The 16,971-nt window shown below is 41.6% G+C and overlaps 1 protein-coding gene across 1 annotated transcript; it reads right to left on the bottom strand.

The window, feature by feature from the left end:
* Window positions 1–119: 119 nt before the first annotated feature.
* Window positions 120–16,119, bottom strand: CIMIP5 (ciliary microtubule inner protein 5). Its single transcript, XM_080390651.1, has 3 exons — window positions 12,659–16,119; window positions 10,298–10,337; window positions 120–9,691 (listed from the first exon to the last, which is right to left on the bottom strand). The coding sequence occupies exons 1-3, from the start codon at window positions 12,919–12,921 to the stop codon at window positions 9,500–9,502; spliced, it is 495 nt and encodes a 164-aa protein (XP_080246777.1). The 5' UTR covers window positions 12,922–16,119; the 3' UTR covers window positions 120–9,499.
* Window positions 16,120–16,971: the final 852 nt, after the last annotated feature.

Here is a 16,971-nt window from a genome sequence, read left to right as displayed (position 1 = left end):
ACCAATAACGTGCACTGACTTGTGTCGTACTAGAGTGATTAAGAAGCTGAATGGACCTCAAACTGTTAAGCAGATTCATGAGCTATTTTTATTCAACTGCATCTATATTTAAAAATGACACGAAACGTTCACCTTCAGTCAACATTTCAGCTTTTTAAAAAATATATCCTGCCTTGAATTGCAAGCAGTCAGTGAAGCAAAATGGTTTACTGTTCCTCCCCTGTCCTGTCGGGGTAGTGATGCTGTTCTGTGTCTGTTTGCTAGCCACTTTTGCTTCAGTAGCACCTTAGGAATGGAACAGACAATCGGAGTGGCTGGACAAAAAAAATTAATCTAGGAAGAGCACAAGAAATTCTTCCTACTCTGTTTAAATTACTTAGTTGTATATCAGATTTCAGACTTACACTTGGTAAGTTGCAGCAGAATACTTTACAGTTCAGTGAATAAATTCATTGCATTCGGATGTACTGTGCAACTTGCCTGTTTCACAGCAGATGGGCAGTGGTTTAATGCTGCTGCACCTTAAATAGGAATGCAAATGATGATTCCTGTTGAAAAAAATAGAGAAGGAAAATAATCTTTCTGTAGTGACCAAAGACAAAAAGCCAAAGCAGAATTTTTTTCCCCGCTAATGATGTTGGCTTACCATAGTTGAGGTTTTAAGCAAAATAATGCCTTGAATTTTGTGGTGTTGCAAGGAATGCAGAGTGCTCTCTTGCTCATTATTTCTACAATCTACCATGCTAACAGAGAATAGTTCATTTTATAGCTAACTGGTGTTTTAAGCTCTAGGTTAAAATAAAGGAAGTTCCACAACTGAAGAACCTGTGGGGATGGAGACAACCCGTGGGAGATGTGTGGAGGAAGGCTGGTGTGGACAGAGTTGGCCAGGGAGAGCAGGCTGCAGGAAGCTTGCTTGCCTGCCCTGGGGAGTGTGAACACACACAGCCTGGGAAAGAAACCAGAGAAACTGGACGTATCATCACAGGTGCAGAGCTGTGACCTCTTTGGGACCGCAGGGGCAGGGTGGCGTAGCTCATGATGAGTGCTGTGGTGGAAGTATACAAGCTTTTCTGGAAAAGCAGGTAGGGAAAGGAGTGGAAGTTGTGTTTTACACAAACAAGTGGCTCTGCCTGGAGCTTTGCTTTGGAGCAAGCTGCAAGCCAACTGAGATCTGAGGGGTCGGGATCGGTGGGGAGACCGGCTTGGGGAGTGTTGTGGGGATACCTGCTGTAAATTGCCTGATCAGGAAGAGGAAGCCTTAAACCACTAGGAGAAAGCTCATGATTGTAGGCCCAGTCTTCTTTGGAATGTAAAATTGCTCTGACATCTGGAGGAGCTACCCCATTGGGGTAAAAGCAGTCTAGTTTTGGTGGGGCATCAAGAACATTTTTTTGACCCAGATGCTGGATCTGTTACTCAGAAATGAGGAACTAGTAGGCAGCGTACAGGTCAAGGGCAGCCTTGGCAGCAGTGACTCCAGCACCTTGGAATTAAGATCCCAAGAAAAGCAAATAGCAGAATAAAGATTCTGGGCTTCAGAAGAACAGAATATGGCTCGTGCAGGGGTCTGGTCTGTCAGGATTGCTCAGGAAACTTCCATGGGGGGCAATGGGGGCTAGGAGAGTGCATTAATGCTCAAAGATAACGTGCTCATAGCACAAAAATAGGCTTGCCCAGTGAGGTGAAATGTGGGCAGGCATGGCAGAGGAACAGCTTGGCTGAAGGGCTAACACTTGGCTGAACCGACACCAAGGGGAGGGTTTGGGAGATGGAAGCAGGCAGGCATGAGCCGTGCAGCCGGTACAAAAGCATTGCTCAGGCACGAGGGGATGGAGTTCAGAAACCAAAGCTCTGTTGGAGCTGAAATTGGCAAAGGGTGTGAACGACACCAAGAAAAGCTTCCCTAATTTGACAGCTAAGAAAGGTGAAGGAAAATAGGCACGCACCATTCGGCAGGTCAGGGGACATACTTAATAACGAGGTGGGAAAAGCCAAGGTGCTCAGTGCCTTTTTGGTCTCAGTTCTTACTATCAAGGTCTGCTCACAGGCTGCTCAGGTTCCCTGAGCCTAGTAGCGCAGTCAGAGGGAGTGAAATACCAACTATGGTAGAGGAAGGTGGAGCTGGGGACCACAGGAGCAAACTGGACTGCTCTGTGGGACCAGGTGGGATGCATCTGAGGGTGCTGACAGAACTGGTCGTAACTACTGCAAGGCGACTGACCATTTTTCATCTGTGGAAAGTTGTGGTTGAAGTTCTGATGAAGTGTAATAAAAAAGCTTGCAGCCTGTGACAGAGTAACCCCACGCATCAGTAAAGGCTGGAGGCCAACAGGATCAAAAGTTTTTTTAAGGAGAAGGACATGCGGGTCCTAAGGGACAGCAATTGGAATGAGTCAGTGTTGTGGTCTGCCAGCAAAGATGGACAACTTCATCTGGGGCTGTGTTAGCAAGAGCCTATCCTGCAGGTTTATGGAAGTGATCCTTCCTCTCTATTTGGTACTTGTGAGACCGCACCTGGAGTGCTGCTGGACACTGGAACAGGGCCCCAGAGGGACTCTGGAGTCGCTGTCTCAGGAGGTTTTCACAACTCAGCAGGACCAGGTCCAGAGCAACCTGATCTAACATCAGCGTTGGCCTTGCTTTGAGCAGGGAATTGGCCTCCAGAGGTCCCCTCTGGCCAATGTAACTGTGATTTCAGCTACTTCAGTCCTTATAGAAGATGCACATTTGAGGCCCAGTTCTGCCACTGGAGGCGTCAAGGTGAAAAGGTAAAAATGACCAAGACTTTTAAAAAAAGGATGACTTTTTTTTAAATACTCTTTGTGTTCAGCTGTATTTGCCGAACACTTTTGTGGTGCCCAATGACTGGGAGTTTTACTGTTGATTTGAGTAGTAAGATTGATGCAGAGTTGTCACTCAAGCTTACCATAAGGCAGGCGGGAGGTTATCTCTGGGGTGAGAGATGCCTCGGTGGCAGAATGACGGTGTTTCAGCTCTGCTTTGAAGAACTTCCTTGTACTGAAGTCCAATGGATCCCTGTGTACTTCACGTTTGAGGTTATGTTGTACAAGTGTGCGTGACAGGAGTATAAAACAAAGGCTGGAGGTTGCATGCAGTTCGTTGGTTTTGCGTGCAGTATGTTATATATATTTGTGGTAAACTGAAAACATGGCTGTATTTATGTAAGGTTTACTTGATGTTGGGCTGAACAAAAACATCACAAATTGAATGAAAGTACTGTAAGCAAAAAAAAGAAAACCACCCCAAAGCCTCTTGGCTCAGTGTTTGCTCTGTGGAATGGCTTATTCAGTTGACTGAAGGCCATTCTGGGTAATGGCATGTTATCTAAAATAATATGGATAGCTAAAAACTATTACTGACAGAGCCTAGAATACCAAACACAGACCTAAAAACCTAACCCAAAACCTAAGAAAGCCACAGAACTAGGAAGAGCAAAAGAGAAGGAAAATATATTAACTAGTTTGTACTGGGACTCCTTCAGTTGATTTTTATATTACATTTGGAATTGCCCTTTTTATGTAGAAAATCTACTTTGGGCTTGTAGCCCAGAGAGGAGGTTGAGCTGTAGCATTTGGGTCTGGAACTGATGTTGTTCTAGATCCAAGCTTACATCTGTTCCACTAAGCGTTGAGAGTGTGAGTACATTATGGCAGCGCTTACTAAGGTCCTGCTATGTGATGCTTCCTGCGTTCTTGCTAGAGGTCTTACAGTCCTCCCAGAGCATGCAAATGGATCTGCCAGTGCTGAGGAGCAGCTACAGTATAATCATGCTTGTTCCAGCAAAGAAAATAGTTGGCTCATCATATCTGAAACACTGCCGTGTGCTGGTTTCACCCTCTGGCTTTTATGTTTTCCAGTGAAAAGCAATTGAGTAGCCCTGTGGTAATACACTACTAGCAGTGTGTCAGCATTCTGTTAAGTTTTGCTGTAGAAGGGTTGATATAAACATTGTGTTTTCAGTCCATTTGGCTTTTAAGAAGCATAATCATATAACTGCTAATAAGCATTGTGATAGTTGCAGATGGTTCTGTGCTACATCATTGATCTGTTTTGTTTCTCAGCAGTACCTGTAGTTGAAGTAAGTTATTGCGTGAATGTGTTTGTTAATTCACAGTGTGAAATACATCCAGTGATGACAATTGGTCATTAGTAAATGGAGAAAATAGAGTTTGAAGTGATCATGTCAAAGTCACAGAGGGAAGCCAGATCTCATAATTTGTATAGCTGTTGTGCCTGTAGATTTTCAGATTACTTCTTGCTGCAATTTATCAAGCAGTATGTGCCAGCTGAGACTTTCCTCTGGGCATTCCCCAGGTTAAGAGACAGTTAAGAGCCATTTGTGGTGGTTTTGCTGCGTCAACCTGGCATAAAAGTCTTGTGCTGAGGTGAGGCTCTAACCCCCAATAATTGGAAAATATTTAAGTGCTGGTGGTTTTGTGGTTACAGACAGCTTCTGAGAGAGGCTTTGAGAAGGTTACAAGCTGCAGTCAGTCTCCTTTGACAGAAGAGGGCTGTGAGTGACAGAACTCTGCAAGCACCTCTCCAGCCTTTGGCAGAACTTCTGAGTTTCTTGGAGAAGCATCTGTGTTTCAAGGAATTCATCCAATCAAACGCGAAGTTTTCTGAAGAGGGAAAAACATACCTGACATGGATTCAGAGTAGCAAGTAGAGTTTTAAAGAGAGACATCCTTCTTTAGGAGAAGTTTACTGGTTTCTGTCTGGGCAGAATTTTAGAAAAAGCAGCTTGAGGCCCTAGCAAATTATTGTTTATTTCTAAAACTAACAAACCAAAAAATTCCTCACTTCAGAAGACTATTGTCTGCTTTAAGGTGAACTTCAGTTCAGAAACTTTGTTCTATACAGTGTTCTTCATAGAAAACAAGCAGTGTGAACATGTAGATACAAACATATGATGCCTGAATTGGCAATACTGTACGTGCAGTGTTCATACAGTTATCCTCTCCATTCCCTGTTCTAGGAATCTTACTCTTTATGCAGTAATTTTCACAGCATGATGAGACCTTCTTTGTAGGAAAACCCATTTAGTTATTTTGTTTACTTAAGAGTACTTTAAAGGTCAATAAAGAGTTTAAATACATTTTCAAAGAAACATTTGGATTTACAGTCATCACAGATCTTCTAAACAAAAACTTTACAGCTAGGATGCCAACAGGGAACTGTATGCAAAGACAGTTCTAATATGAGAAAACCAGATTTATATGGTTACATATGTTTTCTTAAAAAAATGTATTTCACTTTTATTATAAGTGGAACTCAAAATGAGAACACACAAGATTTGGAGGCACTGGAAACATCTATGCACCAAGTTACAATTAATATTAACAACCCTCAAAGTCTACCAGAGAAAGCAGTGTATCTAACTGAAGAATAAAATTAATATCGCTACCCACTTATGCTCTTTAGCTGGAAGCAATACAGAAAATTGTCTAAACATGCATAATCTCTTGTTTGAGATCTGGCAGCAAAAGGGAGAAAAACTTACAACACCTAATGAGAACTCTTCACAAGAAGCTTACAACACAGTTTAATATCTGCACAATCTCTTTAATAAATGAAATTTCCACTAATTATTTACAGATTTCAATGTTGTTATCATCTCATCCATTCTTTCTAAAGGACTCTGCTTATGTAAATAAGGATTAGTTGGCAAAGTTAATTATGGTAAAAAAAACTTGTTAAACGTGGGATGAAAACAGAGTAACTTGTTTGCTGCCTTCTGCTTGCAGATGTTAAGGCAGTTTTGATTAAGATCTTGGTTATTCCCAAAAGGTCTTTTCTGGAGATTGCTATACATGGTGGAGAGATCCAGAATAACTTTGGAAACAAAAGACTGGGTACCAGAGGAGGGCTGACTGCAGCAGCATGAAATAATTAGCATTTCTAAGGAAAGTAAGGTGTCCAGTTTGACACAATGTTCCCGTATCACATGAATTATCAGATCCATTCCACACAGGAAAATTTTGTTCTCCAGTCATTTTCCCTTAGAGATAATCATTAAGATGTCAAGTGCTTAAGAGTTGCTATTGATTTCAAAAGGAAATGAACAGGAATGAGCTGGTGTTTTGGGGGTGAACAGAGCTACTCCTATCCACTTGTTGCCCACTGGTATTTTAGAGTCATTTCAATTAGCTGGATCAGAATGTCAGGAATAAATGACTTTATTCCACGTCAAAAGAGGCAGTATAGCTATGGGTAGCTCTGATCTTGCAACAAGGCACAGAGCTATGTTTTCCAAGGTTGTGCACTTGGATGATTAAGCCAAAAATCCTTGCGTATTTTGGCTCCACTTCAGCTGTACCTACAGACTTTACTGTTGTGATTTATTGGACTGAAGTGACCTGTGCAAAGAAGTACAGCTGAGAAGGAGTGTGAGGTTGTATGAGGGTCTTGGTGCTGTATACATGTAATCAGTGCAAGTACCCACTGCAGGAACTGCCTGGCATCTCAGCGGGTGTTTGGTCTGGTTAAGGACACAGTCAGGACTACACTAATAAAGGCTTCCTGAAATTGTTCAAAGAAAATTAGTTATTGCCATTCACACATGTGACATAATGACATGAATGTGCTCTTTGAGGAGTGTTCTTGTGTGGCTGTCAGGAGGGCACTAGTCAAGCCTCTTAGATGTGTGCAATTAAAAGAGGCATGTCTAGACCTTCTGAAAAGCATTGTCTATGAGTAGTTAGAAGAATAAGAAATATATTTTCTATCAAAATAAATAGGTGATTAATCTGTATTTTAGAGGTGTAATCTATTTAAACCCAGTGTAACTGAAATAGGGTGGGTTTTTATTCTTTTTGAATGTGTTTGAAAAACCACGTTTGCAAAGCATGTTGTGAACCCAGCATCCCTGGTGTAGTCAGGGGATTGGTGAAAAGCTTTTCAGATGGTCATTCAATTTATAGACTAACAGTTCAACTCTATTAAATACACCACTTTTGATGGATGTGTGTGTTTAACCTTCATAGGTGAAAATTCCTTAGGGAATCTATTCCAGTGCTGTATTAGCCTTACCTTTAGCTTCCCCAAAAGTTAACATGATTCTTCCTTGCTGTAATTTAAGCCTGTTATTTTTACTATTGTCCACCTTTCGCGTGAAGTGCAAATGATTCCTTTTCTCATTCCAGAGATACATGTGTATCTAAACACTGCTATCCTCTTCCCAGACAGCTTTTTCTTCTTCAGGTTAAACTTTAACAGTCTTTTTAATTTTCCCTCATAGGACATATCTTCCCATGCTCCAGGTACCATCACTGCTTCTCTAGACTGCTTAGTGGCCCGCCTTTTTAGGGTAAGACATGGAAGGTCTTGGCCAAAACTGGGAGAAGTGCTTCAGCTGAAACAATGCCAGTGCTAAGTGAAGTGAAAGGATCAAATCATGGACTGCTAAGACCATCCTCTTTCCCATACCCTCCAGTTTGCAGGAACTCTCTGGGAGATGGATTCTCTGGATTCACACACAGCAAACAGAGCCAAGAATCTGGAATTACTGGAAGTCCCTTGAAATTAAACAGAAATTGTGTAACACTGCGTTGCCATAACTTGGTGTGGAGTGAGTGCCATCTGGAGGTTAGGAAACATGGATGGAGCTCTGTATGCCTTCATGCTCAAATATATGCCTTGTAAATGAAATGTTCTTGCATGAGTAGGAGCTTGAGCTTGACAGGTACCGGACATCTGCCACTCAGTACATGATTTGTGACCCACAGCAAGGCTTGAGGCTTCTCAGTGTGTCTCAGAGTAAGGTGTGCAAGTGTAGTGACTTTCAGTATTATGCAGTCACCAATAAATGTGTAACCTCCGAGTGGCCTGTGCAGTGTTTAGAAGCAGCTCTGGACAACACAGGGAGAAGGAAAGGCTTGATCTACTCTCTCCCTCTTTCAGAGGTTGGAGGACAAACTGGTTCCTGCTGCAGTTTTCTGCTCACAGGAAAGAGCAGAAAGCTCTTTAGCTGAACGAGAAAATGTCTTTTTTAAAGGGTAGGTTCCCATTTGATGCGTCTGAGCACAGTTGTGTATCACAATTCGTGTCTGCACAGAGTGGAATCAGTCCTTCTCACCTGGGCTGATTGCATGATGCAGTCCTCCTTCTTTCAGTAGTTTAGCTGTCATCTTGAAAGCCTTAATCCTGCAGTTCTCACTGTATTGAGGAAGCCGGGAGAACTTCTTGGTGCCGTGACTTCAGTGAGTAGGATTTGGCTCTTCTTTCTACAGTATCTCCCCACCCCTGCTCCCTGCCACCACCTCCCCGAGACTGCTTGGATGTTGACAGTGATCGCACTGTCCATACCGCCTCTTGTTCTTTTTGTCTGCTGCTACTGAAGTCTCATCATAAAAACAAATAGCCTTAGTTGCAGAACATAACTGTGCACATCTCCACCTCAGCCTGGTGAGAGGTTGCAGCCTGTTGTATCAAGGCAATGCTAATGGCTTCTGTGTTGATCTCCACCTAGGACTGAGCATGATCCTACAAAAGCTACATACAGTTCAAAAGGCAGATATTGTATGTACACTCTCCATGCTCTGCTGATTACTGCTTTTTCCTTACAGAACAAGTCATAAAGTTTGCACCTATGAAATGAAGATGCAGTAGTGAACAGGCTTTAGGTATTGTGTTGATTTAGCTTGATGATGGTTTCCCTGGGCAACCACAGATTTTAGGAACATGAATCTGTTAAATTCAAGGTTGATGATCCTAAGAGTGTAAGACAGGTTGCTGAGCCAACATGCCTTCAGAGCAAAATGTGAAAGCCTGCTTCCTTGTCAATGACTTCCCATCAGCTAAACCAGAAAAAAAAAAAAAAAGAAAAAAAAAAAAGAAAAAGAGTAATAAAAGGGAATTTGAGAGCAGAAAATCTAAAGAAACAAAGTTAAAACTTGTGTGAAAAAAACTTGGTCTCCATCCCTCAGGAGGGAGGAGTTTTGAAAAAGCACAGAACACATTTCATGTGCCCTAGATTTTATTCTTCAGAGCAAGCTTAAACATGCAGATGACAGAGGCTGATGAATCCTTGGCTAACCTCATGAAATGCAACAAGCTGCTGTGTCTTAATGTGCTGACTTTCAGAACTGGAAGTATTTTGTTTATGTTGGGACTCATCTGAGTGGGTGTCCATTAACTGTCTATTTTCAAGAGATAACTGAGGAAGAAATTGCCTTTTGGCTGTAATCTTGTTCTTTCTGATGTTAGTGGCATCCTTACTTGTAGACTTGCATGGGAAGATGGATGAGATCTGTCGTGCTAACTCTCTGTATATGGCCCAGTCACCCCAAATACAAAGAGGATTGTCTCCTGTGGCATTGTTGGACAACATCCACCCTTGCCCTTGGAAGAAAATCCATGCTAGACAGTAGTATTGGTTTCTCTGAGAAAAAGATTGAGGAATTTTTTACATGCTGTCGGGTCTGTTGGCTAGAACCGTTCAATTTGCTTTGTTAGTTACATGTTTACTGAAGCACTAGGAAGGCTGGAGCTCATCCTCAAGTTTCCTTTTCCGTGCTCCACTGCTGAAGAAGTAATCCATGTTTACCAGAGCCCTGCCAAGTTCGGTGTTCATTCGACTGCCAATAGTGTGGTTGGTTGAGTTAGGTACTTTGCTTGAGAACACAGGCATATAGTTTGGCAGTGGCTTCTGCTCCTTTTTCTTACCCTGGATAAAACAAAGACCATTAGTAAGTTTCCAGAACTACATCCACTGCGTGTTACAAAAATACAAGTTACTGAGATTATTTAGAATTGTCAACATTTTTGCTTTTTAAATTAGAATTTGAATGTACTTTAAAATGTCATAAGGAATGTACGTGAAACTGTTGAAGAAATAAAATAAAATGATTGATTTTTCCTGTTGTCTTACATGGGAATAGGTTAACACAGGGAAAAGAATAATTTTCAGTTCTGTTGCATAAAATGTCGGCTGAGACAGGAGTTAGCTTGCTGTAGAATGGTTGTGATGAGGGAGGTTTTTTGTTTCATTTTTAGTAAGTGGCTTGCAGTTCACCATGATGACATTATCTTACAAATTTTCTCCTAGGAAGTTGTCTTTCTATGGAGTTGTTAATAATGAAACAAGCACATATTATATTTCTTTGTGGCATAGGTAGCAGATGAAAGGCACCTCAGTTCTCATGTTTTTCCTAAAGTTTTTAGTCTTAAAGCATTTACTGATTATGCCTAAGTGTGCTCCAAATTGAAGTATCCTAGCTCAAACCGATGAAGACTAAAAAGAGCCTGGATTACAGTTGAATGTAAAACTTACCATTTGGTCATAGTCCTTTAGGAAACTCCAGTTCTGGTACCTTTGAATAGAAGTAAAAAATGCAGTGTAAAATTTTCTGTCTTTAAATAAAATAGTTACGTTTGTTGTATTTGAATACCAATTTAACTGCTCAGTTTGATACAGACCATTTCTGTACAAACTCTTTATATATACTGTAAGAAACCTGCAAACTCTTTAGACTGAAACCTGTCTTTTCTGTTGTGAAGCCCAGGGTTTTCTGTATTCCCATATAGATCCCATACTATGTGAGGAGTGGGTTGGGGTTTTTTTGCTAAAGGAGGATGACGATAGCATGTCCACAATGTATACCTAGTGCAAATGAAAATACATTGGCAAAGTCCTGAGGCACTCTAGCAAACTTTTGTGCCATGCCTTGAGCAAGACACAGCTTCTTATTTTTTAAATCACTGATACTCCCTGGCAAAAGTCCCTGGTAGGAATTCCCAGAGCCATATTTGTTGCAGGCAAACACCCACAGGAGTATTTTGTGCAGATAGGCAGCTGTGCTAGGAGCAAATTGAGTCAGAAGACCCAAGTTTTGCTCTTCAGCTGTGTTCTATACCTGATGTGGGACTACAGGGCAAGTTGTTTGGTTTTCTGTCCTTTGCTTTCCCTGGCCTGAAAAAGAGAAAATGAAAGTTCACCCACTATTGTCAAAGTACTGTGAGGTCAAGAGAGGAAACAGTTATCTACAGCTGTATTGGCACCAGGGCTCAGGGGATGCCTGGGTTGACTCTCTGAGCCGGCTGCCTGTGTCTATACAGTGCTGCATCTAAGTGCATCGATCTAGTGCTGAAGTTGTACATCCCTCCGAGCTGAGCTCATCTGCCCATGTGAAGCTAGGAGTATTGGATTTCTGTGCTCCACTCCTCTGTCCAGTGCAAATATGCCCTGAGTGCAAGTAACAGCTACTTTGTGATTGTTGTGTTTATCAATCTATGTCTTGGTACACCAGCACAACACAGAGGTCCTAAAATTTTTATCTTGCTATGCCAGCCACTATTTGAACATATCAGATCTGGGTGTTACTGGATAGTGCTAATTATTGAGAAGTGCTTGGGTCTCAAGACATTTACCTATATCCACTTCAAGTCAGACCATCAACACACAGCAGCCTTCATCATTGTTTTTGGGATGGGGATGTGGGGCTGAAGGACACTTCTCTGCAGGCTGTAGCACACGTAGTCTGATGAATCCAGCTTTAGGCATCTGTCTTTCACATGTCTGTCCTACCCATTTACAAGAGTTTCTGTCTTCTTAGCTAAGACTGGAGAGCGGGACATGCATCAGATGCATGATGTGTTATCTTACCCATGAAAGTGAGTTTGCATCAGTGCCCATGACCATGAACCCCAGGAGGCAGGCACAGGGTCCCTGCGCCGCCTTAGCTGGGGAAGGAGCGTGCTGGGCCCCTGTGGCGAGAGCGTGAGTGCACAACTGGGAGAGAGTAGTCACCACGGCCCTGGGTTTGCATGGGTCAGAGTCCTGGCTTCAGCCGTTCCTTCAGGTAGAAGGAGCCAGACAAGAGTGCAAATTGGTCTCTGGGGAAATCAGAGCTGTGATTTGTATCTCCTCCAGAAGGCGGAAGAGGACAGGGGTTTTCAGATGGTTTCTTTTCCCATTCTAAAAAATCCTGAAAGTGATGTTGTTTTTCCTCCCTTTCCTTTGGCTTGGCTAGCGCGTGGCCAGAACTGGATCTGATTTTACTTTTACTGAGGATATTCTTCTAATAGACATGCTCATAAAGTGTACTGAAGTACGAACATAAACACGCAAGGTGTGTGGCAGAGACAAGAGAGTATCTTCATTTTTAGTTCCTTCAGGTCACTGGTGTATACACAGTCAGAGCTTAGGTTGCATGTGTGCAATTCAGTCTGCTGAAACACTGTAACGATGGGGCATGTTCAGCAGACATACAGATTGGGAACACGGTATCATATCTTGGCAGAACACTGTTCACCTTCCATTTCAGCTATTTCCAAGAATATGAGAAGAGGTGATAATATCAGTGTGTCTGCAATAAATTACAGAGGTCGGCACATTTATATCTTCATTGTGGCAATCTCTAAAGCTGCAAGATACTCAGCATGCAATTATTTGCATCTCTTTTCACCTTAAGCCCAGCGTGCGAGGGGATATTGGCATAATTTTTGTCCAGTGAAGAAAAACGTAGATAATATAACCTTAGAAAGAAATGTGTGAGGGCCTGATCCAAAGTCCCTGCAGAAGAAAATTTCCTTTGATAGTGTAGGCTTTGGATCAAGGCCTAGGACCGTCAGGAAGCATCAGTACCATTCTCAAGATGAGTAAAAGAGGCATGAACTGGAACAAGTGACTTACCAGATTTTCCTTCCTCTCTGTTCAGCCTCCACAGACTCTCTCCAGATCTTATCCTGTTGAACCTGGTCCGGCTGCAGTGCTGCCTGCTCGTCTGCCCAAGCCTGAGTAGCTGGTGGTGCAGTGACAGGTCTTCTGGGCTGGGTGCTGCTGAGAGACGCAGAAGGAGCAGAGTCTGGTTGCCCCCGAGGTGTAGCTGCTAGTTGAGACCTAACCAAGGTATTTCTCCTGATTCCAGAACCCTTTCCCATTCCCAACTTGTCCATTTTCAGACTCACTGTATCCCCAGTATCATTGGATATATCGTGACTGTTAGGCAAATTAAACCTGCTATTGTTTGCACTTTCAAAGCTCCTTCTCTCCTAACATACTGCTTTAGCTGCTGATTTGGAGTGCTTTCAGAAAGCGAGCGTGCACGGCAGTAGGGACAAGCAGAGCTCAGCGTTTTACTTCCCTCTGATGCTCGTTTCCTACTGCTTTATGCTGCTTCCTTGCTTGAATGCTGAGGGAGTTTTCAAGCTAATAGCAATTTTGTAAGAAAGGACTGTTCCTGAAAGCCATCGGATCTCCAGCTGTAACCAGCAGACTCTCAGCTAACAAGGTGATTACTGCTGCTTGCAGCTGAGACCACACTCTATTTAAAATCCTCGGAACAATAAAATCTGCTTTAGTAGCAAAGGGTGCTGTGGAGATTGCTGCTGCGTATGTCAGGAGGGCTTTTGTTGTCGTTATGTAGCAGAAGCAAGAGCTCCTGAAAGTTGTTGCATTTCCCTGGTGTGTTTACTGTCTCTATTGGAAACAAGTCTGACTTGTGAGTATTCACCAGAAAAGGAGCAGAGAGACCCAGTGGGACGGCTGCTGGGGCCTTGCAACCTATTTGGGGCAGAGGTTGTTTGTTTAAACTAAGGTGTTTCAATGAATCTGTGCTGAAAGTTACCAATTTTCAGATTTTAAAAAAAGAGCGGCCAGAGACCAAGTCCTTTGTAAGTACTTAGGGATTTCTGCCAAAAGTATTAAGCAGCTATGAGAAGCAGTTTTAAAGTAACTTTAAGGGATATTAGTATACAGAGTGAGAATTTTCAAAAGTGTCCAAAAAGTGTTTGTCTTTACAGTCAGCTTGTTGGGCTTTTGTGGCATGAAGTCACTTCCTCAAGCATTTGTGACCTTGCAGGAAAACAGTATTTTAAGTATAAATTTCCTCTGACATTCTTGAGTGACTTGTTTTTTAGTACTGTGAATTAGCTCCAGATGAATTCTAGCCTCTTGCTTCATCTTTCTGGTAAATGCTAATGAACTTTGAACCTACTTCTTTAGGTTTTTTTTTTTTGGCAAACTTATTTGCTTGTAGTATTGGGAAATACACGCTGAATTTGGAAAATAATTTCTTCTAAAATAGGCTATACAACAATTCAAACATCTAATGTAGACATATTTGAGCAAGAAACACTTCTATATTTGGAAAAAAATTATTCAGACTTTGAAGACTGGAGTAACATAACTTAAGAAGAGGTAAACTTCACCTCAAACCACAATGTTTGCTTTGGGTTTGAGTAGCATTTTAGTAGACTTTTGTTTGTTTGCTTGTTTTTCTGTGATAATTGAAACCTAAACAGTGTTTTTCGTCTCTTTCTGCCAAAAAGCAAAAAAAAAAAACCCACACAAACAAACAAAAAACCCCGCATATATCCGCACAGCATTATCATGAACTAAAGAAACGGACTGTTTGCCAACCTGGCCTGATAGTTGTCTCTGTTCCTCTTGTGGAATCTGCTTATCCTGCTGCGTTTGTTCCAGGGTCCTCTCCAAGTTGGAGTGCGTGCAGCTGTCTGCAGAATGGGGTTTTAGCAGCATCTATCTGCTTTAAAAGGAAGCCAAGGCATGTTTGGAAGGCCTAGTACGTTAATTGGTGCATGTGGGGTTTTAGCTCCTGATCAGGTCAGGAGAGGATCCTGATGGGAAGTCTGTTCCTGTGCATGGAATGCTTTTTTTATTGTTGTTTACAAAGTTTTTGTGTTGTTTTGATTTTAATCCTTCCTTCAAGTCAATTTCTGCAAATTAAACATAATAATAAACTAAAAATGGTTACTGAGCTGAGTACATAGCTTCCGAATGACTACTTGTAGCCACTGAATAAACTGGATGGAAAGATGACAAGCTGGTGTTTGAACTCTGTGCCATTGAGTGGTGTCTGCAAAGGTGCAGGAGTTGTAACTACCTTGGTTTTGATGCAGGTGTAGAACTACAAAGTGGCTCACAGAATATCATACTGGAAGTGAACGCATAGGTTAAAGCCAGATCTGTTGGCCTGAGACTACACAACCTCAGAAAAGAAGGAAGTCTTAACTATTTAGGACTTCTTTAGGCTTTAAACAAAACTAAGCTGTGAGTCTGCCTGCAGGTATTGGACACTTCATAGTGTCCGAGCCATTTCTTAGGAAATAATATATGAGAATGGGATCATGGCTGTTTGAATAAGTTGAGGTTTTTAAAAAATGTTGTAATAATATGACTTTAAAATGTAGCTGCTGTTCCAAAAATGGATCACTAGGAGCTGATACTTTGAAAATGATCCCATTTTCTGTTGGGACCAGAAGTCATTAAGGGAATGGTTATGCACCATGAAAGCACATCAAAGTGAGTGCAAAGATGACGTTTCTGGGTGTTACTCTAGATTCCTTCCTGGTTATACTAGTAGCCCATTTAGGTAATTTACTAGATGCAGAATTGCTGCAGATACTGAACTGTTTCGTTTCATATTACCATCTGCCAGTTGAGCATTTTATTTGTTCGTTGTAACAACTTAGGGCATTTAAGCAGTGAGCTTATTTAAATTGGTACAACTGATTTACTGTGTACTTCTTTTCATCCTGTATCAGAATAGGTTGATGTTTATTGTGGCTTCATCTTGTATGTATCTATGTAAATTGATTATAGCATCTTTATTTTTTCTGGTTGTGGACATGAAACTTGAAAAAACATCCCAAGTGTCGCTGTAGGAGATGGTGCCTTTGCTTAGGAGTTTGTTTTCACATTAGTTTATCTGAGAAGCCGTGTCAGTGCCCATCATTCTGAGTAAGAAATTGACTGAGGTTAATCTTTTGTTGTTGCCAGACGAGTGATGATACGCACTACAAATTCATCTGTGAAAAACATGTGAGTTATTTCCCCCTGTCAAAGGAAAAGATGTCTAGAGAGGCTTCTTCATGGAGGAAAAATTTCAGGTGTTTAGACAAAACATATTTATTTGACCACAAGAGGGTACTGCGGTATCAGTTATGCAAGACTTGAGCTAATGTTTGCCTTTGTATGCATTGCCTTATTTTTAAAATACACATTTCTTGAAATTGGTCATTTACATTAGGCAGTAGTTAAGAAAACCATGTTTTGTATGCCAGTATTTGATGACTTTGTCCAGAGGCAATTTCTGAGCTGTTTTTTGTTTTTTGTTTTATCGTAGCAAGTTTCTTGATGCTCAGGTTCTCATAGGTTTCACTGGGAGACAGGGACTTCAGCGGCTTATTCCAAAACACTGAAAAACTTCATGGAAATTGCTTGGTTGAATGCAAGAATACATCAGTTACAGGAGGGAAATAACAACAGGAGATGAATGTGTTGCTGCTGTGGTTGGAACTGCGTGTTGGCCCAGGATGGGCACTGTCAAAGTCAGACTCTGGTGTGATTTTTTCCCATGTGGTCTTACTTGCAGGTATAGGGTCTGAAATCTTTTTTAGTTCATTTGTGCTTCCAAGATTTCTCCTTTACATCCAAGCCTTCTACAGTATGCATCCAATGTTGGTTTGCCCTGTTTTCATAGGTCAATGTTGTTGGGATATTTCCAACAAAAGTTATATTTTCTAAACTTTAAGGACTGTGCTGCCAAATGTTTGTGCCATGTTTTGTGCAGTTCTGACCATGGAAGAGAGAGCTAGAAGGGTTTCTGGATTATCCCACTTCTAGATCTGCCGCTGAATTTAGGAGAATTGGTATACCTGCCTGTCTCCAAACAAGCCCACCTGTAAAAGAAGAAAGATCTCAGCTATATCACATTATCTGTGAAGAACAAATTTCCAAGGGGTGTGATAGTAATTTGATGGACCACAAAGCAGTTTTCATAGTAGAAAATTTGTGTTTGTGAGGTATTGCAGAGATTTAAGAAACACACATACATTTTAAAAACCAGGTGCAGTGTATATATCATGTGTGAACAAGAGGAGGAGAGGGCAGCTCTCTAGAGACCAGGTTTTCAGAGGAGATCACCATTTGGGAGATTTCTGTCACTTCATGAACAGGATGGAGACAGAAATCTTTCAGTATGA

This window comes from Falco punctatus, assembly GCF_963210335.1.
Source record: "Falco punctatus genome assembly, chromosome: 5".
Lineage (NCBI taxonomy): Eukaryota > Metazoa > Chordata > Aves > Falconiformes > Falconidae > Falco > Falco punctatus.
Note: the sequence above shows the minus strand (reverse complement) of the source record. Positions and strands in the feature narration are given on the sequence as shown.

Bases quoted from the DNA above. Each gene is read 5' to 3' on its own strand.
- CIMIP5 (XM_080390651.1), bottom strand. From the start codon at position 12,921: ATGGACAAGTTGGGAATGGGAAAGGGTTCTGGAATCAGGAGAAATACC. The intron at 10,338-12,658 runs GTAAGTCACTTG...TTCTATTCAAAG, and splicing joins CAGAGAGGAAGGAAAATCTG to GTACCAGAACTGGAGTTTCC. The intron at 9,692-10,297 runs GTAAGTTTTACA...TGTTTTATCCAG, and splicing joins TAAAGGACTATGACCAAATG to GGTAAGAAAAAGGAGCAGAA.